We start from the raw sequence: 27583 nt of genomic DNA on the forward strand, positions 1-27583 counted from the left end.
TGTGTTGGATTGGCGATTATGTGTTGAATCTTGTTTATAGTGGTGATTGGGGAATGTCTGTTCTTGATGTAAACGGAGCTGTTCATACTCCTGCTCCTGAGACTACTACACTAACGGCTTTGGAGAAGTTTAAGCTAGATGAGAAGTATTTGCATGATTATACTAACGAACAAGAAGAGCTTTCTTCTAAAAAATGTTATCGCTTGTTGAGTGAGTATGTTGAAATGATGGATGCGAGGGATTGTCTTGTGTGTACACGAATTCCTTTGTCAGTGGAAGAAGGAGTTACGTACCATAGCTTGCCATTAACATACGGAATAAGCTGTAGTCTGCTACTAACAAGATTCTATAACCAAGAATATATACAGTATTTTTACTCCAATTATGATGTGTTTTCATTTGTTCCTATTATTAGGTATCTGAGTAGAGTAGCTAAGGATCATTATATAGTATTAGTTAGAGGATTCTTTAAGCCTACACTAACATTTGGAACAGCATATGCACATAAGAACAACCTCACCTGTTTGCTTACACCTTTGGAAAAGAGCTTCATAGGACATACTGATGACAGTAGAAAAGCGTTGAAAGAAAAACTAGAAAAAGGTTTAATTATTAGAGAAAAGTACTTACAAGAATAACTATGCTTATACTACAATTAAAACGCAAGGGAAATTAGCTTTAGATGCACTACATGTAGGGAAGCTTTGTGTATGTATAGGCCAAAATCACGCACCAACACTTTGTTTGTAGGAATGAGTGAATGTAGGCATGTGTTTTTGTTCCAGAATAAGTGGACTTTTATGTTGAATGGTCAGGACCCTGTGATTCCTGGGATTTATTATATTTATGGACTCAATGCTTATTACTGTCTTCCAAAAGGATGGTATGGGACATGTTATTTGGGGATAGTTTTCCCAAAGATTTATCAGATAGATGACTTAAACAAGTTTCCGAAATTGACAGAATTATATCATAAGCGACAAAGGAGGGAACCCTCTTCTGCAATAATGGGAGATATATTTGGTGCGTGATTCCTTCAGTGGGAGTCATCCTGAATTTGATTAAGATACGAAAGTTGTCTTCTATTGTGGATAACATGCTGACAAACATTACCGGGGCAATACTCCTGATAGATACTGAACTAGTCGCGGGTAGAGCTATGACGCTTCAAAACGGCTCGCTTTAGACAGTCTTTTAGCGAAAGACGGTGGAGTCTGTAAAATGATTAACTCTAGGCATTGTTGTTCTTACATATCTAACAATAGTAAGGAGATAAGAGACTTACTCACTAACCTAACTAACTCAAGTAAGGATTTAAAGGAATTGAAGGAATCAGGGGTTTGGGAAAAGGTGGAAAAGGTTTTGCATCAGTGGGAAACTGGCTTAGCAACATTTGGGATGAGGTATTACTAAAAATTATACACTGAATATTAATTGTGATGGCTTGCATATTAGGATTATGGGGTTCATGTAAATTGTGTCAAAAGATCAAATTGAAAAGGTCTAAAAATAATCAGAGGAGGAAAGAACGAAACAGAGAAAGAATCTATAGAGAAGATTTGAGAAGGAGACAAAACACTGAAGAGATAGAACTATGAAAACGATGATAAAGAATAGTGTGATGACATATTTAGTCATCAGAGGAGGGACTGTTGAAGCAGATATGCTAATTAAAATTATTAAGAAGTCTTATGCGTTATTGATTAACAAGAAAATGGTGGAAAAGAATTAATCTAGAAAAATTAATGTGCACGTAAGAAAATTTGCCCACGAAGAGTGACTGCCAGTTTATAAGAAGTTGTACTAAAATGATTGAAAATGCATGGAATATTGAAAATGTGCAACAATAAGGTAATAATATGTCATATTTAGATGCATAATGTGTGTCTTGCATTATATTATAGAGTTAACTTAGCCGACGTTGTGGCCTAGTTTTGCCAGCCTCATGCAGAAGCTACATAGCCTTGCACTGTAGAGAAGCTGAGATGTTAAACTGCCCTTGAACTGCTCATGTAAAAGAGCCTGCTTAGCTAGAATTTTCTGCAATGAACTAACGGACAGGAGATGATGGAACTAGGCATGTAACACATTTGGTGTAAAACAGACAAGATGTACTCTCCCAGGACTCGAACAATAGAGACACTGACTGGAGAAGAATATGCAACATTTTCGATACCTGATGAGCCGACGATGAGGACATCGTACAGTGAACCAATCAACTAACTGAGAACGCCGTAATATTAGAATTCATAGATTTGTAAAATAAAGCTTATTGGTTAGGGTAATAACAGGTGACTAATTGACCAATTAGGAATTGGGGGATGGACTGAGAAACTCTAATAAAATGTCATGACAGGGGGCTAAAAACTTCAGATGTGAGGGGAGAGTTGATGATTTCGGAAGACAAGATTCGAGATTCTGTTATTGGCCTCATGCTATTGAGAGCCTGATGCGTTGCTGATCGATTGATGACCTGATGACAAAGACTGACTTTGTTGCTGATCCATTCCGTGGATAGGTAGCTATAACAAATGTGACTGATGACCTTTTGTGCCTTTTTTTCTAGGTACTAACTGCACTGTTTAAATAGGTAATTCTCTTAGTTAGATGTCTTTCCAAATTCATGTTCTAAATCGTTTTCGCATGAAGTCCCACATGCTAATGTTAATCTGGGTTAGGTAAGGTTCCTTTGGGTGGCATTGACAGTGACAAATCACTGACAAACTGAATGCTGAACTCTGCTATTAATGTTGATATATTCATCTTTGTTGGCTTATGTGGAAGCATTAGAGCATATGTTTTCACAAGTTCTGATTAGATTATGTTATTGGTGGTCACTAATGAATTAATTCCGAGTTGATTGAATAAAGTTGGAGTTAACCTTATGCATTAGAATTGTAACCAATAGAGAAATAAAAATTGTTAAAATGTATATTGAGTTGTGGTTCTTCATGAAATGCTGATATAATTGTCTAATGATTAATGATTCTCTTAATGGTTATTGATTGGTTATATTGAATATTGATAACATTGGTCACTTCATTGCTAGGATACTCCATACAATCCAAAAGGTTCATCGATCTATATGCGTCCCCTTGTAAGTATACTTACTAAGGACCAGGCACGCTAACAGCGTTGTGTGGAGGCTGCTTTATAAAGAGTGCATAAATACCACAGAAGTCAAGTGTTTTATAGGCATCTGCACGCCATAGTTTTTTTTCTTGATGGGGGCTGGGGCAAGCAACAACTGGGCAAAGCAAGACGGGGAAAGCAATAACAGGGGAAGGGATGGGGCAAGCAACGACTAGGGTTGCCACCTTCGCAAGAGAAAAATACTGGCCAGTCTTTATTAGTCGTGGATCAATAATGCAGCTTTAGAACACATTGTAAAAGTGATTTATATGTATATACCCTGTTTGAAATATGTGTATATACGGGCTAAAACTACAGGCTTGGATGTTTTGCTTATTTTTGCACCAGCTGGGACATCAAAATAATGGAGGTACTAGTATAAAACTGGACAGGGGCAACCCTAGCAACGACACGGGGCGGGCAGGGCAAGCAATGACAATAGGGCAAGCGGCGACCTTGGCAAGCATACACAATGACGAGGGAAGCAACTAAAAGAAAATAAAGTACCACAGAAAGTGTGAGCAGTGAAAAGACAGATACTGGAACAATGAAGCAGTACTTGGGCCAAGCTCCAGGGGAGGGACAAATACTTGAAGAGGTAGTGAAGCTGGCATGTGATGACCATAGAGAGACAATTAAATGAGTGGTAATCAAGCCAAACAATGGTAACCAATAGGCAGGAGCCCCCTGTAACATAAGAAAATGTATCAGTTGAGAACAAGGCTGTTTCACCACACAGCTTTGCCTTTAATTGTATAAGCAAATAAATGACGTAGCTGAATTGGGGCAGTCTCGGTTTCCCGTACAAACCAAAGTTATGACTTGTCTAAGGTGACGCCACACGCTCAGATACTAGACACATAGTATTCCCAATCAACCCTTATCACAGTAAATGATATTAACACGCACAATCTAAGCACCAAATAGCAGGATCGAAATGCAAAAGGACACAGACTCGACACAAACTTGACTCGCAAGCAACAACAAAAAACACGCCTATTTATAGTGATGGGTGTTTTCTTTTAATGTTAACGTTCCCTGCTTCAGAATGCGGGATGGTGCGAATCACAGTGTTTTCCTTGAGTGTGGTGTAAAAATAAACCAGGAAAAAGATAATGGATAATACAGCCTTCTATTCCCAAAACTGTTACAGAATAACGGAAAACGCGTAGTATACACAACATCGATCCGGTACCTTTCTTTCAAATCTCAGCAACATAAATATCGTATTTGCAGAATGCAAAGAAACGTAGATCTATTATAAAGCACCCTTTTCCAATTGCCCGCATGTTTCAACCGCGAATAGGAAGCCCTCATTCGGCACTATTGTATCGCACCCTGCTGTCTCTCAGTAGACAGTCTAGCTAAACGGGGGTTTGCGAGACTCTATGGCCCACACGCAGGCGCCTGTCGCAATCTGTAGCCTTGCTGCCTAGGAGACAACTAAGGCCTCCATAAGGGTATCAGGCGTTCTTCAGTTTACTGTTGGCACTCTTTGGGAGCCACGAGGCGGCGCTCTGTTAAATTCGTATACATGCCTTGAGTGTGTATGGCGCTCTAGCCCACTGCCGGCTCATCTCTCCGAGTGAGGCCTTACCTCATTTCCTAAATGCTGCAGTGAGGGCGGCGATTTGATATTGTGCAGTTCCAGCCTCCGGATTGAAAGGGATCACGGGAAGGTCGTATTTCTCCCACCTTTTACAGCCCCTACACCCCGTGCACTCTACTTCCGCGCGGGAGTTTAGAGCAGGGTCGGGGTGCCGCGCTCAAAACCCCGATTCAAAGGGTTCGCGGGAACGTGCCTTCCCATTTTTCTAGTCCTTTTTCTATAACCATTTATCCCTTTGGGGCCCAAGCGTCTTGTTTTGTTTCTCTCAGCAAGCACCCCTTGCCACGATTGGCCAGGGTCCCCCTGCAAATCTGGCTCTGGGTTTGAAATATTAATAAAGGAAGGTGCAGCACAAGCCATGGAGTTTCCAGGGGGGCAACTGCCCAGGATGAACTGGGACAGTCCGGCGCTGTCCGAGGAGTGGCGGAAGTTCAAGCAGCATGCGGAGCTCGTGTTCCAGGGGCCTCTGCGCTCCACGAAGGAGGATGAGAAGTGTTGCTACCTTCTCATATGGGTGGGCGAGAAAGGACGTGACATCTTCAACACCTGGGTAGGTATTCCTGCCGAAGACCGCAGCAGGCTGGACACCTACTACATCCGCTTCGATGAGTGGGTGAAAGTGAAGGAGAACCCCATATATGCCCGCTCAAAGTTCTATGAGCGGCGCCAGAGCCCTGGAGAACCACTGGAGCAGTTCGTGGCCGAGATGAGTTTGCTGGCCCAGGACTGCTGTTTTGTTAACACAGAAGAGATGATTCGGGACCGACTTGTGTGCGGTGTTTATTTGCAGGAGGTGCGACAGAAAATGATCAACGAGGGTCCACACCTCTGCTTGAACCGCGCCTTGGAGATTGCCCGCATCTGCGAGATAACTCAGGGGCGGTTGGAGGACGTCTACCGTGATAGTCCATTCATGGATTATAAACCGCCGTGGTTGAAACGCAGGGCGCTCGAGCGCAGTGCCAGAGAAGAAGTGGCCACTCCAATTGAGAGCTGCGATGAGAGCGGAAGCTCACTCGAGACTGAGGAGGCACTGGTAAGTGTCATGTGCTGAGTATAACTTGCTAGAGACAAGTGCAGACAGTGGTCGAGTACCTAGTGAACGCATTGTAGCTGCTCATTAATCATTGGAGTTCCACTCCCCTCCCACACAACTCTGCAGCAGTTTATTCATAGATGTGATATTTATGAACGATGCATATGTTTGCGAGAAGGGACTTCCACAAATGCACCTACAATAGCAAAAATAACATTGCAGTGTAAAACGACTGGACGAAAGATTGTTCGCTCTGCAGAGATGCAGTTTCACAAACAGGCTAGTTAAGTTCTAGAGCCACTTTTCTCTGCGGCCTTATGGCAGGAATATATCATATCTGCAAAGTGTCGAATACATTTCCTAAATCACACCTAACCCGACCTACTGTTTGCTGTGTGAAGTGAGCAGAAATTTTGATTTTATATATAGATAGATATAGATATATATATATATATATATATATATATATATATATATATAGAGAAGCTTGAGCGTTTCAGTGCATTACACATTATTAAAGCAATATATGAATGCTTTACATAACCCTGAGCTGTAAGGGAGGTGGAAGTAACACTGAAAGGACATTTACAGAATCTAGTATGTGTAATTTGCAGAGGGCATATTTACATATGTGAAGTAGTGGATGCCCAATTTCAGCTTAATGTTAGGCTTTGAGGGTGTTTTGCAAAAGTAGGAGGAGAAGGACCCTTTCTAGTAGCCAAGTCAGAATCCTGGAGTATGCTTACTGTGCACCAGTGTTCAGGGTACCATCTACTCCTTTCACTATGTGTGGTCTGCCAATATTTAACGGAATAAATTCTATGTTCTAAAATAACTATTGACAAAGAAAACGTGAATACAAAAAATACAGTAGTAAGTTGCGTTATCACCAACTCAGGACATTGATGGCATTGATTGCACACATTTCTGTCCTTTTAACTGTGAATGCAAATATGTTTTTAAAATGCTTTCTATATCGGTCACCCTGTCTTTAGCTTTTATTATCTATATCGATCACCCTACCTTTTTAGCTTTCGTTATTTTTGACACATCAGCACTTATTAATAAAAAAACAGAATATTCTCCGTGCTGTTTGTAGACAGGCCCATTCTCAGTTTCAATAATTCATCACAGTCACTTCATATTTCTTCATCATAAGTGTTATTTGTTTTGTATCTTCTTTGTTTTATCACATTTCTATATGCCACCAAAACTGGGTCAGATAGTGTGCGTTTAGCAATTACATTGCTTAGTAATGCAGTGATAAGAATGTGCCTGACTTATACAAATAGTCTTTATGGTAGGGTATTTTCTTACTGATTTGTTCAGTTTTTTTAATATAATTTTCATGCCACCCATAACATTTTATACTGCGTTTTACTGATATGAAGTAATCTAATTATTTTTATAACCACTTGTTAATAATGTAACACCCTTAATATTGAAGCATATACACAAAATTTACTCTATTTAAAAATGATATTTATTTGACAATCTTAATAGTTCGATTTTGTTCATTTCACAACTCGGGCATAATTCAGGTTGTTGTTTTTTAGGTTCTTAGAATACGTCCAATCATGTGAATTAAGTATTCACCTAGTATAAACATAATATCTTATATTGAAGTTTGGATGCTTCATAATTACTTCAATTTAAGTCAACAAACACTGCTGTCAAACTTGTATATTAGGCTAAGAATGAACTTTTAAATCAATGTGCTCTTAATCACTAATACACAGTTTCTGAAATAACATCAGAATCCTTCATTCAGTACCATTGAAGTTGTATGCTCTTTATTGTTGATGGTGGAGAGTCATTACTATTGCCTCTGGAAAAGTAACCATTGAAACTCCTATTTACAGATACCACAGGTGATATGTTAATCCTATTTGTTATTTATAGGTCACTGTCTCTTATCACCTTTTGATGCTTAACATATTGGAGAACTCATATTCTTTCAGATCTTCTTTCTTGAATAGGGATACTGAGATTGAAAAATGTCTCATAAAACAAGATAAATCCACTAACCGGTTTGTAAAAGATTAAACATTTTTAATAAACTTTGCTTTTGAACAAACATATTTTTCCTCCTTTAAAAGACATTGCTTTCATTACATTGGAACTAGGATTGTACAGTTTTGTACATAAGCTAAGGTCAAATAAGTTTTTGAGGGACCTTTTGAGATTAGTGCCATGCATACATTTCTTAATTTGATAGAATTTCAATTTCATTTTTGAATGACCATGTAAATATTTTCAAACAAAAGTGTGCAATAAAGAAATATGATTAAAGAACTAACTTTATAGTATAAGGTTGTTAGCTTTGGTTGTATTTAATTTGTGATCTATAGTTTATTAAAATGAACAGCTCATTATTGTAGGTTACTAGAGACCTTTGTTAATATAATAAGCTAGAAAGAGTATGAACAAGTGTTATATAATTGGTGAAAACAATATTAAAATAGATTTGTAATGCAGGCTTGTATACAAACTAGTTGTGTGCAATTTTGTGAGATCAGCTTCAGAAACTACTGGTACTGAGAAACCATTTACTTAAAACAGTTTAGTGTAAATTTTCATGTAGAATGGTATTTGGTGGTTAAAAAACAACAATTTGTGGCATATTTTTTGACAATTCTTTACATCCATTTTTAGGGTGTAAATGGTTTTACTTTAAAATATGAATTAATTCAGTTTATTTTTCTACAAGATGTATCCCCTCGTCCTTTGCTTCTCATCCTACATTTTGTCCCTGGGTGATGGGTCACTTTTGAAAGTAAACATTGGCAAATCCAGTAGTTCTAGAATTGGGTGCCAACTTTTGAGCTTTTCCAATGCTTCTTTTGTTGTGCTTTTTGTAAAAGTGTGATTGTTAGAGTCGCTGGGTACTCGGCAATTCGAGAAAGAATTGTCTTGAACCAGCTTTCTCAGAAAGCACACATTTCTTAGCGGTGTGTGGAACTAAAGTGAATTTCTTTATATACAGATGGTCTCCTTCCTAAAGAGCAGAACGCCATCGCTCATTGTGATGTTAACTAATGGCTGAAGTGGGCTTGCCCATTGCCTTATGATCTATGTTGTAGTAGGTAGGTGAAAATGTGAATGACACAAAAGGGGACAAATGGATGAAGAGGTCTGACTTAAAGTCCTCTACGTACATTAAGTATGGATACCTTTAGTAAAATCAAAAGGGCTTGGCTAATGCCACACTTAAAAACTGCTTTTCTGAGGATGCTAGAACTTCCCACCTTTCTTCCTGCTTATCACTGCTTTTTCCCCATACGCTCACTCCTATCCCCCTTCCTTACCATCATTTTGAAAAAGAAAAGAAAATCTTTTCCATGGCACAAAAATGATATATCCTTGTGCATTTTTTAATCTTTGTCTCTCTCGCTCTCTTATATATTCTTCTTTTTGTGTTTCTATTAATTTCAACCAAAAATTAGTTCTGTTTGTTTCTCCACCGAATAGCTTTTTGCTTATATGAAATGAGCCTCTGTATTTATTTATTTTTCTTCCCTGAGTTTACCTATTTGTTTTTGATGATATGCATGTGATCTTTTAATGTGTAGTTTTTTTTTCCTAATAAGTTGTTGTTACCCTTGTAAATTGCTATTCATTGAGAAGCACGTTATGTCTGAAATTATTTTTTGACTGGAATATTATATATATCTATCTATCTCAAAGTAAAGAAAGATTAACATAGATAAAAGGTGTAATGAGATTTCAAGCAGCTGTTATAAATAACGAACATTGTGAAATGTTATGACTCCCCAAATACCGTTTTTAGAGCGAATGATAGTGCCCCCCCCCTTACAGAGGAACAGTGAAAGGAGAGAACGCTCTTTTATAGTAGGCATTACAACTCGTACAAAGACACTCCAGGTTACTAGATAAAGAAAAAAATATGTAAATATTTCATACGTTGCAAGTTGACTAAATAATGCAGCTTTCAATTTTAACTGTGAACCAATTCATTATAAAGTTATTATCTGGTTGATAATCACTTATAGTTCAAACATATATACACTTTTAGAGTTACACTGAATCCTTTGAGAACGGTAGTCTGCTAGGGTATTGGATCATTATGAGGAAATGTCAACATAAAGAAAGCCAGGCTGACGAAATTTGCCCTTGGTAAAAAAACATAATGACAAAATAGTTCTACAAAAATAGTATGATTTTCATGGAAAAGACATAAAAATGTTTTCACTAAAAAAGAAAGTGGCTGTGGTATTCTTTTCTGTGTATACTGCAACACATAAAGAAAAGAGCAGTGAATCCCAGCTACAGGGACTAAAGAAGAGAGATGTGAAAGTAAGTAGGGTAAAAGAGGATTGGAGATAGGACCCTGGGGAGGGACAAGATGTACCTTCCAAGTTTAATTTACTTTCTTCAGGACTTGGAACTGAGTCGGCTGCTCCAGCCATTTGGTGCTCTCCAACGGCCAATAGAGAAGAGTTTTTTTTTTTTTTTTTTTTTTTTTTTTTTTAAATCAAACATCATAGATGCAAGACGGTGGGCTTAACTAACATAACACCCTGACAAAACTGTACAGTTTTAGAATTTACATTATAATTACTCAGCCTTACAGTCCATCATTTCTTGCTTCTGAGTAATTATAGTATACTATTTTGTGGTCTAATTCTTTTTAGAGTAAGAATCTCAAGGACTGCAGGTAGGGAGGGGTTTTGCATGCCTGTTGTCAATATAGACAGCAGTACCCAAGCTGAGTAGCAGTGTATCTCTAAGATCAATTCCAAATCATGTGGCTTACCGTCTGGTGGACAAAAAATGAGACAGGATTCAACACAGAGCACCTTACAAAACTGATATGTGAAGTAAAATTGTCTATCTTTACATAGACACGTTTTGAGGCTTATTTGTGAGCAAGAGGACGACCACAGAATGAGGAACAGCATACATAAGTGAAGAAACCAACACAATATTTTCAGACCTTTCAGCCAACTGGCAGTAGGAGCTCCTGCATACAGGTAAACATGGAGGCAATCCAACAGAATCAGAGTAGAAAGCAGACAAGTAAGCAACAGGATTCTTATTGTCCCTATGTGTTTAAGAGGACACTCAATGACAAAACTGTTGTCTTTCATGAAAGTACAGTGTGTAAGATTTTGAATAATCTGGCTAATCATGGTCTTTGGCTGAAGAAAGATGACTCTTTAAAAATACAAGAACTCCTCACTTCTTGAACCAGGGATAAGTTCAGGAGTGTCTTTCGTGATGAGGTAATTTAGAGGGTCTAGTATCTATGGTAACTAACCCCCCCCCCCCCCATCCCCGTCTCTGAAAGCCTGCACTTTTGTGACAGAGTAGTGAACGTGGTACTTTGAATAGCTTTGATATGATTTATAAAGAAGTGTCTTTCTCCTGCATAAATGTTGTGACCTACTAGAAAACCAACTACTCCTTGGAGGCTTTGTGACGTTCCCTGGCTAAATCAGGGAGTAAATAAAATGAATCTTATTTATTTTGGTCTAAAGAAGTGATTGTGACCGTCTGGTTGTCCACATATTTAATAAAAATGGAACCTTTTGGGAATGTTGGGGAAACACGGTCTTTCTTGCTGGCTCAGGTGACCATTCTAGGTGATTCTACATAGCCCTTAATAAGTCAGGACAAGTGTGTTTTTTTTTTTTTTTTTTTTTTTTTTTCCTTTTTCAAATGTGAACCAAACATATGACTTGTAATGTAAATGCATGCAGAACATAAAGCCACTACAATGACATAGGTAGCTGTGTATTTTATAAAGGATATTTTGGTCTCTGTATTTGCGACACCCTGTGGGGTAGTAGTTGTGTTTTATAAAATTGTTAACATAACACATAAACTGAGCAACCATTAGACTTACAGCTACCAGATTTTGCACTAAGTGATATATCTCCTTGCTTTACTTTTTGATAGGTGGGATAGGGGTGTTGCAAATATTAGAACTGTGAACAAGTGTGTCTTGTTCTAAAAAAGCAAAAATAACTGAGCAAATTCCTTCTTCTGCTTCAACTGGAGTGGGTATTTGGGGCATTGGACAACGCTTTTTTAATTTGGTTTTAACAAATTTAACGTGATCTGCTGTGAGGATACTTTATGTTTAACTAGCATGCTGGGACCACTGGGAAGACACTCTTTCCTAATCGAAATTCCAGCACTCACTTGACAGTTATTTGGTCATTGGTCCATAGAAACTGATATTTCTTATTCCCTTTCAAAAGCTCAAAATAATGTAGTGCATTTAAAGGATAGACTGAGACTCAAACATTTCCCAAAGATAGCAGACTCTCTTGTATTTGGCTAACTTAAACTAAATTGGGAGACTTTTCTCTGCAGTTTCAGAAGTGACAGTCCTATTTCGGAACAAACAGATCTGTAGGTCTCTTGCAACACATGCACACATTTTTCCACACTCTCATGTACCTTCTCTGCCCTCCTCTCATAAGCGTTTTGTAAAACCCAATTTTCAGTTGCTCTAAACTGGTGTACAGCTTTGCCTCAATACAGAAGAATTGCAAACCCCCACACCCTTAACCCAGGAAAAAACATAACCCTTTATTTCTTCATGTGTATTCGTTATTGCATCACCTTTCTGTTTCGCTTAGCCTGGCTTGTTTTACAGTACAAGTAAGACTGTACGGCGCCTACTCTTCCTTCTCCATCCATGCAAAGCAAATTTCTTAGGCCCGATCCAAATAGTGTCTCAGGGTTATGAAATCACATTCTTTACTGGCTTGTTTCTTTGTGCAGTATAATGTTAGAAAAGGCTACAAAGAGAATGTAGGGTTCAGAAATATAGCCATCATTGTGTGTTAAGGCCTTGTTTTGGAGTATTTGTGTGTTTTTCTTATTTGCCTGTTACTTAATTTTACCTCTCTTTGTTACCTTTTGAAGCAAGGGTGAATCTCTTAATGGGTTCACCTTTGACCTATATTCAGAGCCAGCCTGGCCTTGCATGGAAAACACTGTCCTCACTAGAAAGACATACTTTGGTGCATATTCTTCCCTTTCATTTTCACTGTTCCTTTCCCACATACGCCATAAGTGTTTGATCAATTTCCCTTTGCCACGACTGCAATTGTTATTCCCCATCTTAGAAAGGAAAGGTCTAGAGAATGGCAGAATGTGATGCACCAGTTTACTTCTTTGCTGCATTTCTTTTAATAACAGTTGCACAATTTTGCAGCTGTGATCTTACTTTGATATTTCTGTAGCAGAATTACCTTTAGTGTTATGTGCACCTAGAGACATTTGACATGTTTGTAGTGCTCCAGTAGCAAACATTTATGGCCATATAACATTTTCATGTAACAGTCACTGAATACCCTAATCACAATCTTTCATTCTAATGTATTTACTTTATACTTGAGTGATATACAATCAATAAGCCACATAATAAAATGGCAACCAACTAAAAGCAATAGCTAAACACTGTTTTCACACTTTTTACAAGCAAAGGGAGGGCATTGCAGTAACTCTTACCATGGTTTATGCGGATTGCAACAGCAACCTACTGCAGAATCTATAACTTTCTTTTTTTAATCGTGTCAATATTTGCAGTATAGGAAATCAGATGAGTAATATTCATTTGACAATGCTTCTTAATTGTGAATTCAGGCCTTCAAAAATCATAAAAATGTTACTAGACCTGCAAGTCGAGTAGCTTGAATAATCTACTCGACATAACTGTAATGTACTTGACTTGGAAACGGCCTCAGATTGTGTGATCATAAGCAAATATTGTATTTTACAGTCTCCTTTTTCTTCATTCTCACATATGAGTACACCTTCAAATATGTGAGTTTGGCATTTCTGCTGCTGCTGCTGCAAAAAAAAAATCCTCTTTTGTTTGATTAAATACACTGAACATTTGCTCCATGTATAATAAATCTAGCCCACATATAGGGTACACATGATCCATGCATGACTTGCCTCTTAGTTTACTAATAGCTTTGTCATCTGGGCAGGAGTGTTTCTCAGTTTGTTTAAACACTCACTTTTAATATATATATTACTAAAGCATGATCTGGTAGCGCACTGTTATTTACAGACAGTAAATTTCCAAGAAATGTCCAAAACCCTTCCCACTAACTTGCAGCTTTACAGATAAATCTATATAGTGTATTAACAAGAAACTGTGCAAATTGGGGTTCAGAAAACATTTAGCATTTGCACATCACAAAGTAAAGTGTTCATTCAATGAAAAAAAATCATCACACAGAAGTAGAATTTTTTTTTTTTCACAGCTACTGAAGTATATTTTGAAATGTTTGTAAAGTTGACTTAGTTAAATAAATGTGTGTTAGGAAAAACCTGATACCAAAAGCCTTTCATTTCACTTGGGTCAGACAGTTTACCTTACACAATCCTGCACCTCTGCATTCACAATGAAAAGTATTTGTATTTCAAGAAGATAAGCTGACTTTTGAGCCCTGTCTCTGAACACAGAGCAAATGTCACACAAATACGTTTTAAAGGCATCTTAATTGCTAATTCAGTTTCTGACTGAACAGAACACCTGTTCTTTGTCCGCTTGCCAGAAGGCCAAGTGAAAACTAAAAATAGCTTGACCTCATAAAATAAAACTAGTAGATTTTTCAAGCCCTGGAATTCACTTTGGTATTTTACCGGCTCTTGTATTGCACATTTTAGAGCAGGAAACCTATAGTTCAAAGTGTTTAGCTGCAAGTATGGAATGTTCATGACAGTGAACTTAAGGATTCTTTCCATAATGTGTAAAGCAGTGTAAGATCATGGAATAAAGTTTAATTCCTTTGTGGCCTTAACACAGATACTGGAGTTCCTTTTAGGGATTGAAAGCGCAGGGAGTGACTTAACCCTCTAGGAAAGCTCTGCTTTATCCACCCATCAGCTTGTCTGTTTCTTGAGGTGAACTGCGCGTAGAGTTGTATCTAATGTAGAGTATGGACTGACGATAGGCTGGATATGACTCTAGCCCTGCATTTTTCAAGAGGCATATTGGTTCAGTGTAACTTGTCTTGTAACGTTGTTAGTTTAGGGTACGGTGATCCGAATGATCATCTAACAACCTTTGTCCATTGTTTCCCACTTTAAAAAATCTTCCTGTCAGCTGTGATTATACGTATAACTAAACTGCATACCAGGACAGAAAAGCATCAATCTTAAAGCCTTGCTATCGGTTTCCCATTCATTTACTGTTTTCCATTTTGGTCCGTTGTCATTTTATTTCACATTGAGAATGTAATAACATAGCTTACTTTCTCGTTGTTGTGTGTAGTTTAAACGTCTGTACTATGGCACAGTAGTGATTACAGTCCTGTGTTAATGTATTGTAAGTCAATCTTTTTATGCCATTTTAAACATGTTTCATATGAAATTATTTTTACACAAAATTTATTTCTTGTTCACTTTTGAAATAGGCACTCTACTTATCTGCATTTTCGTAAGGCACCCAAAATCAACTTTATGTATTGACACTCCTTCTACCCGAGGACCTTACTCTGGTTTAAGAACCATGTAAGCGGGTGGTGTTAGTTGGTCTTTAGTAGTAGTTTATAGCATGCGTACATTTCTTACAAAACCCTGTAATACCAAGAACCATTCCAATATTAGGTAATCTATTGAGGAAAAAGCTTTGTTGGTTTTCGACTGAGACCGCACATGCGCAGTCGCATGCAACACATTTTTTTTTTTACCTGAATGGGGTGTAGATCCCGGTCCTTGCTTACTAGTAGTTGGCTTCAATGTCCCTTATTTCCTTGCTTCTTTCAGCAGCGACAGTCCACTTCACTTTCTCTTCCTGTGTTTGGCCTTCACCTAGAACATTTCCCAAATGCCCTTCTAATTCTTTCGTCTTCGAGCTGCTTAGGTTGCAGCACTACATAAGTGTGTTTGTGGTTCCAGACCATCTCCTACTCCTCCTGTTCCTTTGCATGCACCCTCCCCTCTCAATGTTGCTTTGTTGCTTTCCTTCCTTATCACTTCACCTTCCCTGAATTGCTTTACTTTGACCCACCCTCCCTGCTGTCCACGTTGCTTAGTCACCACCCTCTCTACCCACAGTTGTTGTTTTTCTTGAGCTTCCCTTATCATCATCATCCTCTGTCCCCGCCCGCTCTTACCGTTGTCCTTTTTCCAGGTGCTTCGCTTAATTTGTAAGGCTCAAATGGTCTATGTAGCCCTTAGATTCCCCCTGTGTGTTTTTTTTTTTTTTTCTTTTTTTTTTGGTTGTGCCCTTCTCTCCTTTTTACTGTCTATTTCTGGCTTTCAATTTCCATTTGGAGAAAGAAGTTCTCTGTCCTTTTGATATCACCTCATCTAATTGATGCCATCCATGAAACACAGCATGTGTGAGGCAGTAGGTCATGAAGAAGTATTTGTCACAGGTAGCTTTTAACTGGATGAGTACACATTGAGGATGGGCAGTGTAGGAAATCCGCCTTTTATGTGTGGCCATTATCACCTTTTGCTTGACCCTATATTTGTGCTGGATTTTTTAATTCTGTGCTTTTCAACCCCACTAACTATTGGTGAAGTGCCTGTGCCCCCCCCCCCTTTTAAACATGGTTGAATTGGCATTTACCCAATTGGTACATTTAACTTGCCTATAAGTTCCTAGTATATGGTACAAAGTGTACATAGAGCCTGTAAGTTAAATATCACTCGTGCTCTGCAGCACCTTCTATTCCATCCACTACAGTGACAGTGTCAAACATGCTGTGAGGTCTCGCATTGTAGCTTGACTGTGGCAGTTTAAATTCTTCAATTAGACCTGTCAAAATAAACCATTGCTGTATCAAACTCTTCCTAGATTTTTTTTTATAACTCACCCCTTTGTAAGGATTGTAGCCAACAAAGCAGGGTGCATGGTATTTAAAAGTAGGACGTGTAGAAATTTAATTTTAACATGTCCTTCAGTGACTAGCACCTAAAAGTTATTTTTCATTGTGGCAGGCCTAGGTGTTAAGTAGGAAAGCAGAATACAGATTTAAATCCCGATACTCGGGCTACTGGAATTATGTGGCATGGGAGCACCAAATTATGGGGTAGGGATTACTAAATAATGTGGCACATTTTGTGATAGTATTAATTATTTTGTCGTTTTTATTCATGGCATGGTAATACTGTCTGGGAAAGGTTCACCTCATTAGTGTTAGCTAACCACTAAATATAGAGATAAGCGAATGAAAGGTGACCAGTAAACATTTGCTTAGGGCCTTCCACTGCGCGTGAACATGTTGCTGGATTTTCTCAATCAACTTTTGTTCTCTTTGAGCCACTAACCCTTTTTCTTGTTAAAACATGCAGATTATGCAGCAGATGATGTTATGTAGCAAATGCGGAAAGCCATAATTAGACGGAAAAGGCAACAGCCGCAGAATCTCATTATTCCAGTGGCTTGCTAATATTGTATCTCGGGAATAAGACTAGATAGAAAAACAATTGGTGACTATTTTTAATAGTTATTAAAAATCTAGTTCATTGGTGAAATTGGCTTGTTTAGAAACATTTAAGGAAAAGTGACTTTTAGAAAGTTTCCTTTTCCTTGCCTGCAGTTCATGGAGGCTAATTTACGTTTGCTCGCCAAATTTCTCTCAGGCAGTATTTAGCGTTTTAGAATCGGTGTGAAATACCTACCTTGATGCTTGTGTGTCAAAGACTGCTGGACAGGTCCTCTGGAATTACACACAACACTTTGGGACTCACTTTAAAGGCAGAGAACGGGATGCCAGGGTAATTCTTGTGTATCCACTGTTTGGTTACTGAAGGGCCTGCTGTGTCCGACCATACATCTGTCTTTAGGCTTTCCATACAACACCGGAGAGGCACTGGAAAGAAAGGGAAACAGGAGGCCAAAACAATTCTTGTATATCCATTGCTGGATTCCTGGAAAACCCTACTTATTAGACCGAGTGCACTGTATTGTGGGCTTTTAATCACTCCCACCATACACCCATCACTTTCACTCCTTCCTGGGCTTGCCTTTCAAAAATCATTTATCATTAGTAAGTGCTTTGTGGGCTGTTTTGCTACCGCACTGCAGACTGCCACTGTTATATGGATAATTGCATGATTGCCGACACATTTGACTGCGGGCGAACTCCTTTTTCTTTGTGTCCCTCCTTCGCGCTCATGCTCCTGGCAGCCATGGTGCTTTGAATTGGCTCGCATATGTCAACTGTTTTACTTTTTCAGTTTAAGTGGCAAGAAAAGTCTAGTTAGGAATTTACAATGCTAATAGCTCTGACTCGAGCAAAAGCGAGACCCCTTGATTGCAAATGTTTGTTTTATACCAGACATCTTTCTGTATATATGGGGTACAATCACTGCCTCTCCTGAAGTCCTGGTGGATTTAAAAGTGTACTTCTGTGGTGGATTGGGACATAAGGGCAAAAGTCAAAAGGTAAAATCTTTGATCAGGTTAAACCTGGTTGATCTACCTGACCCATGCCCCATCGATCTGTATCAAATTGTGCTTCGATCCTGATCTACTGCGGCCATTGACAATCATTGGCACTTTATGGTTCTTGGCACTATTCTTACTACTTTAAAAATGTATACCCCTTGTTTCCCTTATTGCTTGTTTTTCCATTTTGTTTATTATATTTTATTTTTAAGTTCAGCTTAGGATTTTTATTGTTTTTCATTTTGACTTTATTGCTGTTTTGTGCCTCATAAGTACTTGACATACTTCCGTAAGTTCAGCCTGTTTGCTTTGTTGCCGTAGCTACCAGGGTGGTTGAGCACAGGTTAAATTAGTGACTTTGAGGGTTCCCTCTGACAAGGGTTGTGAATATTCTTGAGATGGATAGTTAGTGAGCAGAACTAATCCAATTGCGTACGTGGTTAATGTGTCTAAAGTTACCTGTCTTCCTCCTTGCAGTTACCCTTGGGGAAATTAAGCAGCATTAATGATTCTCTGTGATACAGCTTTTGAATTGAAAACTTCTCCCATGCATATAGTATGAGTTTAATTTAAATAGACTTGTTTTTCCATTGGTAGAGTATTTACGTCTTGCCTAAGACAAAGCACATGAGCTGTTGCATGCAAGATAAATTGTACACAGCAAGGGGCTTTGAGCCTGTACATTGCTTAGAATTTGTTGACTTCATTCTTACTTTTATTTGCTGCCTCCTAATTGGCCACTACATATGGGACCACTTCCTCTTCTTTTGTGTGGGGTAAGGACCAAATACGGATTGCTTCAACAGGGTTAATGTCCTTCCACCTCTTGTGCTGTAATTGAGGTCCTGTTTTTATGGGCGAGTGCAAAGCACTGCATCGCATTCTGTAATGTCTCTTTGGGCTTTGAACCACCCCCATGTCACGTCAGTCACTTACATTGGTTCGTGGGCTTGCCTTTTTAAAATCTGCTTGCTTTCATTTGTGAAAGGTATGCATGCGTCATGCATTTTCCAGTGTTTAGCCCACCTACACAGCACCGGTAAACTACTAAAAACGTAAGAGGCTCGATGTTTTCAGAATGGTGTCCAGACTACTTCATCTGTTTATTTTCCACTCAGCGCGATCGCGCACTGCATTTTACATAGTGCGATCGCGCTGCGTTGTTTTTCTTTACAATGCTAATAGCTCTAACTCGAGCAAATGCGAGACCCGGTGCATTGAAAATGCTTGTTATTTCTTCTTTCCCTGTCCTCGTTACTTCTTTGTCTCCTGTTGTCTGTCTGTGTGTTGTTTCTTAACATTGTCCTTGTTTCTTCTTCCCCTTCCCTCCCCGTTATGCGTGTTGCTCCTTCCTATCCCACCCTTGTTGTCCATTCTGCTTCATCCCCTGATAGCCCCCCTTACAGTCCATGTTGCTTCTTCTCCTCCCAGCGCCCTTGTCTGTATTGCTTCTTCCCCCTCCATCCCGTCCATGTTGCTTATTCCCTTCTAACCCCCCCTTGACAGTGTTGCTTCTTCCCTTACCACCCCCTTGTCCGTGTTGCCTTTTCCCCTCTCATCCTCCCTTGTCTGTGTTGCTTTTTCCCTTTCCACACACATCTGTGTTGTTTCTTCCCCTTCCCGACCCCCTTTTGTCAGTGTTGCTTCTTCCCCCACCTCCCCCCTTGTCTGTGTTGCTTCTTCTCCCTACCGCCCCCCCCCCTTGTCTGTGTTGCTTCTTCCCCTTATACGCCACCTCCCTCCTGCTGTCTGTGTTGCCTCCCCCCCCCCCCCCCAACCAAATCTACAAAGAAATAAAAATGCTATTACACAGGCAGCACCGGCAGTGTCCTATCGTTTTTTTTTTTTAAGTTAATTTTTTAACTTTTCTGTTGCCGATTCCCTCCCTCCTTATTTGTGTTACCTGCCCCCTCCCACTTTTCCTCCTGTTTTCAGTGTTGGCCATCCTCAACCGCCATAAGAAGAAAACAAAAAAAAAAACCCTGGGACAGGGCCAGCGCTGGCCTCGTCATATTGCTTTTTTCCAACTTTTAACCCTGCTGCACAGCAGTCGTGCTGCTGTAAAACATGGCTAAAAGATATTGGTAAAACCAAAAGCCTTTGCATAGATGAGACCAATTGGTTTTGCTGATTGTTTCTATTTCTCTGCCCTTGTCAAGATAATGGCAGTGAATTGTGTAGCCTGGTCCGTTTGTGTATGCAATTTTAAGTGCACATGTTTATGCTGTTCAACTGATGCAGAGGCTCTCTAGCAACCATGCTTAGCTGATAGTTAACAGGGCTTGCACTGTGAGTTTGTTCAGGTACCTTTGTTACAGTTCTAGGAGCCTGGTTGCCATGGTGACAGAGCAGTGCTGTGGGAATAAAAGTCAATGCTGTACTTGGCTGCAGCGACAAGAGATGATTACACAACCAGTCTTTCAGAATTTTTTTTATTTTTTTTATCTTACTGCTTCAGCTGTTTCCTGCTACAAGATGAAACAAGTTATAAGGATTAGGAACAAACTGCAATGGCACGAGGGAACACAAAGAAAATACCTTCTCTGGGTTTACCAAAGCAGAATAACCTTGAAAATAGTACTGCTTGAGCCAGCAGCAAATAAATTAACAGATAAGGAAAGAACATTGCACACATTTTCTGCAAGATCCTAAAGAATAGATATCTACCTTGCCTAGAATGATACTGGTGCTCTGTAAAATGATTTAAATTTGTGCACCGTACTGCTACCTTCAACAGAACTCTAATTTAAAGAGAGAGCTGCTCACTGAAAAAATTAAAGTAGCCTTTAAGAATGATTGGCGTAAGACATATTTTGTCAAATATTCAATAGACCATGCCCAAAATTTCCATCTAATGCACTGAGGTTCAAGTAGATGAATCTCAATTTGATTTTGATATGTGACTGGAGGTGTTCTGTAGCCTGCCATGTAGATGATGTCCAAATTGAGAAAGAAATGTTCTCTTTTATCAGTGATTGTGAGTTATCTAAAAATAACAAAGTCAGAACAAGCATTGGCAAAACCAAACAAATGCTCACTATGCCTTTCCCTGTACCCGTTTATAGTGGCCTCATCAAAATCGAAAAATGGTCACCTGTCACTGGCAATATCTGTGCTATTTGCCTTCATGATTGTGACCAGATTTTACCTGGATGAAACCACGTGAGGAAACAATTGGAAGGGTGTATGTAGGATTAGTCTCCGAGAAATTTGAGCAGGCTTGCGGATTGATGAGTTGAGCATGGGAAAACAAAGCCAGTCCAAGAAAAGCTTATGGGTCAGATATACTCCTATACAAAGCCACCCACAAGACTTCTGCCCTCACCAGGGAGACCTTGCACAAACATATGTCTTAGTGTAATTTGGTCTAGGTTCACTGAGACACCACCCTAGATTCTTAAAATGTGCAGTTCTATCGCTGGTAAATAGGGTTGTAGCTTTCTGAGAAATGAATACCTGCTGTTTGTTTATTTTTTGCTGTCCTGGAATAGTCTATTCCTATTAGATGTAAAATAAATTTGTGTAAAATTCGCAACATTCTTTTGTACCATGGCAGTCATACTTTTGTTTTAATATTCATTTAGATATGATTTAGATATAAAATACTTTTAAGTTATTTCTTCACATTTGCTATTTTTTTTGTTTAGGTTTTTAGGTTCATAAGGTTAAAAAAAATACCAGATTGCACTGTTTTTCCAGTTATTTTTTTAATTGCTAAACTGGTAAAGCAAGACCGCAATTTCGATAATCCTGACTTTGAAGTTGTTACATGTATGCAGGGATTGCGTTTTTTTTTATGGTGTTCTGCCAGTAACACAAATCGACCACCATGTAAGTATGCTTACCTGCTGCAAGCCATGACCCCTTCTAATCCAATTACCAGGGCTGGACTGGGGAACCAAAAGCAGCACTGACAAAATGCTCAAACCAGACTGCTCCCTTAGTCTCCCCGTTCTTTCTCTTTCCATCCTACATTCTCTCTCCCCCTCCTTCCTCTGATTGCTTTCTCTCTACCTCCCTCCTCTTTTTCTCTCTTTTCTTGAATCCTCCCTATGTCTATTACAATCAATCTCTGGGAGCTGGGGTAAGTGAAAGACATACCAGGAACAGTCCTAGGCTTTTGAAAGCCAGGCTGTAAGGACTCCAGCCTACAGAGGAAATGCCTGACCTGTCCTGCCCTGGCAATCACAGCATTAGCACACTTATCTTTTCACTCACCTCTTTCACCAATCACCCGTTCCCAAAACCCTCTGACATGCATTTATTCACATTTTCAGGAAGAGAAAGGGTGAAAGATGAAGGAAAGCTAATGACAGCAGAATGGAAACTAGGAAGTGCACAGCATCTACATGTGCAACGGAGACCTACTCTTATTGATTCTCATGTGAGACACATCTCCTTTCTGAGATGTGCCGAGGCCCCTTCCTTGTGATTTCTCAATGAAAGAATGAACACCCTTTGAAGTGTACAGTGGACACCTGGCTCTCACCTCCCCATTGTATGTCCCACCCAGCTCTCAGAAATGCAGCAATACACAAATCTGTCTGAGGATCACTTTACCTTCTCATGCTTTCACCATGCATACCTGGGTCTCTCATAATGGAACCCAAGGCCCTCTATGCAATGCATCATTTGTAGGCACACTTCACCCAGTGTATGTAGAAGGCATGCACACACTGCACAGCACTCTGAGAAATTTTTAGCAGGCTGTCTCATCAACGTGCTGTACCACTTAAAGGCACACAAATACCCAGCACATACACTTACTGTGCACTCACTGCGCAACACTGTGTTCTTTATTGTATTGTGACGCTCGTAGACATACATACATCCACTCATACATTTAGCATGCAATATACAAGCACCCAGCATATGCAATCTGCATGCACACACTGCACAGCACGACATCCATCCTGTATTGTATTATACACAGACACACATTATGCAGTGTGTGCGTGCTGAATGCATGTGCTCAGTGTATGTACTGCATAGTTTTTGTACTCTACCATCCCCAGGTGCGCGCGCACACACCCAGTGAAGATACACCACTCGTGCACTGCACAACACTACACACCAAAATGATGCAGGCCAAGGGTTGAGCTAAGCACACATCAGCAGAATGTTTAAAAAAAAAGTTGCGTGAGGCTGTAGGAGTCACTTATGTGACATACGCTAAGAAGCATTTTCAATGCAATATGTCTCACTTTTGATTGAGTTAGAACTATTGGTGTTGTAAATTCATAACTGGACTTTTTTTGCCGCATAAGTTGGTCAACCCTTCCTTATAATTTGGTCTTTTCCTGTCACATAATTCCAGTGGCCCTGCATATAACTAAAGCACTTCCATTTACCTTCTTCCTTTATCTGCAGGAAAAGATGAAAATGTTGCCATTTAGCATCCTAATTTAAATCTGCCATGCTACTTGGTAACAGTTCCAACAGAACAATAATTGTCCAGCATTTATTCGTAAACATAAAAGGAATGCTACTTTTGTCTATTAGATATCATACGCTAAAGCAGCAGACGGGTTCCAGTAAGATGACTAAAGAAGCATAAAAGAAAAGAAATGTTTCAGAATAGGCCGTGGATTGCCAGTGAAAGGAACATCTTGACAGTTGGGCCCATGTTCTTTGGGAAGACCCTCGCCCGAGGTGTAATAATCTGAAGTGATGTTGCAGGCAGCAGCTTGTTGCTGCCTGGGATGCAGATGCTAGCAGGCCTGTCAATAAGTTTACTTAACACGTGTTTGTCACAGTCTGTTTCAGAGCTGAAGTGCAGGCTCTGAAGGCGTACTCAGGCTCTGACAACAGCGGTTTGCAGCGAGATAAAGATTGTACTTAGGAGATTCCTTTTTTAGCCATCACACAAACTTGCATGCCATCTCCTCATTTGACCTAGAAAGACACACAAAGGCCTGTTTTTTTTATTTTATTCAACAAACGTGGTTTAATTTCAAACGGAAATATTTTCCACAAACGGTGGTGTCTTTAAGATCACATGTTCAGAATCACATGGATTTGTCTCAATCGCTATATCTGTTAATACACCAAATCGCATGTCTTTTGCTTGATGCGTCTAAAAGTGCGACCTGTGAGTTTGTGTGCAGTTTTGTGCAAGCATCTGTAGTGGTCACATGACATAGGACGTTCACACATGCAAAGTCCCTTGTTCCCTTCTGTGTAACAATAACAGATTTGAACAAGTAATTAAATAAAAATGTAGGCAGTAAACAAAGCGCAGTGTGCTGCGCTGTAACAATGAAGGGAACTGGAATGCCTCATGCACACCATGGAAGAGTAGAACAGGGAGAAGGTGTGGCACAATGACTATAGCTGAGGACCTGGGTTCGAGTCAAAGCGTTGGCTCAGCAACACTCAATCTCACCGAACCTACAATATGCCCTTGTGTAATGTAGATGGTATTTAAGTAAAGCCTCCAATACCTTTGGGTGGAGTTTGTGCTTGTCTTTTGCTTGATGCGTTCACTTTAACAGTACGACCTGCAAGTGTGGGTCCAATTTTGTGCAAGCATCTGTGGTGGTCACGTGACATAGGACGCTCACGCGTGCTACGTCCTGGTTGCCTACCGTTCAAGGATAACAAGTTTGAACAAGTAATTAAACTAGGGGAGGAGAGCAGAGCCTAAAATAGAAACCAGTCACTCAGAGGACAGATTGGTAAGTAACACACACAAGCATGCAGACGGACACATGCCCAGGTACAGATGTAAAGCATACAGAAAAGCACAAACACATTAAATTACTCAGAGTGACACAAAGGTTTATAAACTCACCACACATACACACAGAGACGAAAATAGACGTATACAAACAACGTCATGCTCACAGATACAAATAAAGCTGGAAACAATCATCTCCAATCACTCCGCACGAGTTCACAGTGCATGAAACTTGGAAGCGCCATAGAGCATGACGTGAACGGGAGATGGAGTTCACGCTTGAAACTGCCATGGCTATGCGATGCAAAGGGAAGAGAGAAAAGTAGTTTGCCCGCACTAAAGTATATGGGTGATTGTGAAATAGTCCCTGTAACAGGGTCTGTCTGCAAGGCGGTAACAAACCAGCCTTAAGGTGAGACAAACTTAAGGCATTTAACAACATCCTTAAGGGAGGTTTGAAAGGCAAGCCAAAGAATGAGTGAAAATGATGGGCATGAAGTGGGCATGGTTAAAGCCCACAGATAGAGAACGTCATGTCGAACATGGAACCTAAAAAGGACCTGTTCACTTCTACTGATCTCTGCACGGTATGCTGCCACCACCATGCTTATGCTGCTCAACTCCTGGTGAAGGCAGAAGTCTTTCACCACTGTGAGGGTAGGCTGTTGGACACACCCTCCCCCCCCCAGGTCAAACAAGACTGCATTCCATGAGACAGGCATGATCCATGTTTGCCTACGACACAGAAATCAGCATTAGGGAAATCGCGTAGAGGTACATGTACACTAAAATGCAAATGTCTTTTCATTCCCAATACCCTAACGTCTACCTCATTAAATGCATAGAACACTTTTGTATACCAAGGGGCTTTCAAATACTTGAAGTTGTCACAGTGTAGCCAAATTGAGGCTGTTAAAGCGGGGGCCTCCCACCTCAGCAGGCAAGTATCTCAATCATGCACTGCCAAGAGAAGCAATTATACACCCAGGACCTCACAAAGTTCACAGGCAAATAGTAAACATATGCTGTACACAGGAGGTTCAAACTGCAAGGACTGACCCCCCCATGTGGTTATGCGAGAGCTCCCATCCAAAACAAAGTAAGTTATTGGAATTATATTTCTACAGTAAATAAACATACAACAAACCTGTTGCATGTTTCTGCTTCTTATATACTAGAAGCACACTGTTATCACGCCCTTATTAAAACATAACTACCACGTGATATATTGAAGTACAGGGGATGAGTGCCAGAAATGACAACTTGAAAGGACAACTTTACATAAACTTAGAATTATTACACTAATTTTCAAAAGAGGGTGTAGAACAGTACCCAGTTTTAACTTGTGTAAAAGGACTGCTTGAGAATTTAATGAAAATTCTAACAGTGTTTCCACCCAATCATTTATATGCAGAAACCCTTTACAGGAAACCAGCATTGGAATCTTTTTCACACCTTTGAACTAGACTGGGTATGAGCGATGCACCATCCTAATGCCGAGCCAGTTCCCTCTACTTGTATTCTGGCAGCAGTCATCACATCTGCAGCAGACCAGGACTACGAGGGTACACATCCCTTAGGTCAGGTTGCCACTATGCCTAGGAGCTCGAAATTCAAGGCTTTAAGACTCCTTAAGACACATTATCCTGGTCGTGCTGTGGTGCAGCTGTGCAGAGGTCAAACAGCACCATTTATTTGGTTTGAAGCAATATCATTTTAAAAGGACACAGATGTTTCAAACTCTGGGAGGAGACCGACACAGGGGTTCAAAAGCCATTCTCTGGTTCTTCCCTAGATCACTTGGGTTACCTTTGACTGATGTTTGTAAACTAAACTGACTGTGTCCCTAAATAAGGGGATGGGATTGAGTATGTGTGTCTCGAGCATGAGCGTAACCAATGAATTAGAACAAATTCATCACATAAGCATTTTTTGGGGAAAGGAAAGGATCAGGACTGAGTGACTGTTCAGAATCATATGCTTTATGTGGCAAATTCAGATTTTGGCAGCATAGAAGCTGTCAGGTGTTGTGCTTGACATCATGGGGAGTTAAGAATAGAGGAGTGGAGGAACTCTGCTTAGGCCATAAAACAGCAGTGAGAAGATATAACATGCTGCATTTTTAGGCTATGCACTGCTTGTGTCTTGAAGCAAAGGTTAACTTTCGACAGAATAAGGAACTCTGGCTGCCTTGATGCTCTTCTTTCTCTGACACATACAGGATGCAAAGGGAACTCATCGACACACAGTAAACCAGCTATACCAACAGATGAGGAAACCTAGGTTTCTGCCTCCCATTCATGTGTTAGGGATGTGATTCACTGTTATCTCATTGTCCACGTTCTATACTTCATGAAGGTACATTGTGTTTCCACAGTAGTACAGGAGCGGGGGGTGGGATCAGCTTACAGGGGAAGGTGGAGCCTGGGATGCACATATTGCTTGAGAGCAACACAGATCGCTGTGCAGAAGAGAGTCATGCAAGAGAGACTGCTGTAAAATGCACTCTCTCTTCTAGAATTCTTCACTAAAACAAGCATTGGCAAAACCAGTAGATCTTGCCTAATCAAGAGGTATTGTTTTTTCCAATGTGTTTTTTGCCATGTTGTACACCAGCATTGTTGCAGTTCAGCATGTCTAATGATGTGATGGAGAGTGGAGTTGAGTGGAATGTTGTAGAGTGGCATAGAGTGGAGTGTTTTGGAGTAGTGTGGCACAGTGTCGTAGAGGAGA

The 27583-nt window shown here is 39.9% G+C and overlaps 1 protein-coding gene across 1 annotated transcript in view; it reads left to right on the top strand.

The window, feature by feature from the left end:
* The first annotated feature begins 4606 nt into the window (after positions 1-4606).
* The window catches only part of LOC138261651 (zinc finger protein 84-like), a 252506-nt gene continuing 229529 nt past the window's right edge, over positions 4607-27583 (top strand). The window contains exon 1 of the mRNA XM_069210820.1: positions 4607-5777. Coding sequence (XP_069066921.1) covers positions 5100-5777 — 678 coding nt within the window. The 5' untranslated portion in view covers positions 4607-5099. The remainder of the gene's footprint in view (positions 5778-27583) is intronic.

The sequence above is a fragment of the Pleurodeles waltl genome, chromosome 10 (genome assembly GCF_031143425.1).
Source record: "Pleurodeles waltl isolate 20211129_DDA chromosome 10, aPleWal1.hap1.20221129, whole genome shotgun sequence".
In the NCBI taxonomy this organism is placed as follows: domain Eukaryota; kingdom Metazoa; phylum Chordata; class Amphibia; order Caudata; family Salamandridae; genus Pleurodeles; species Pleurodeles waltl.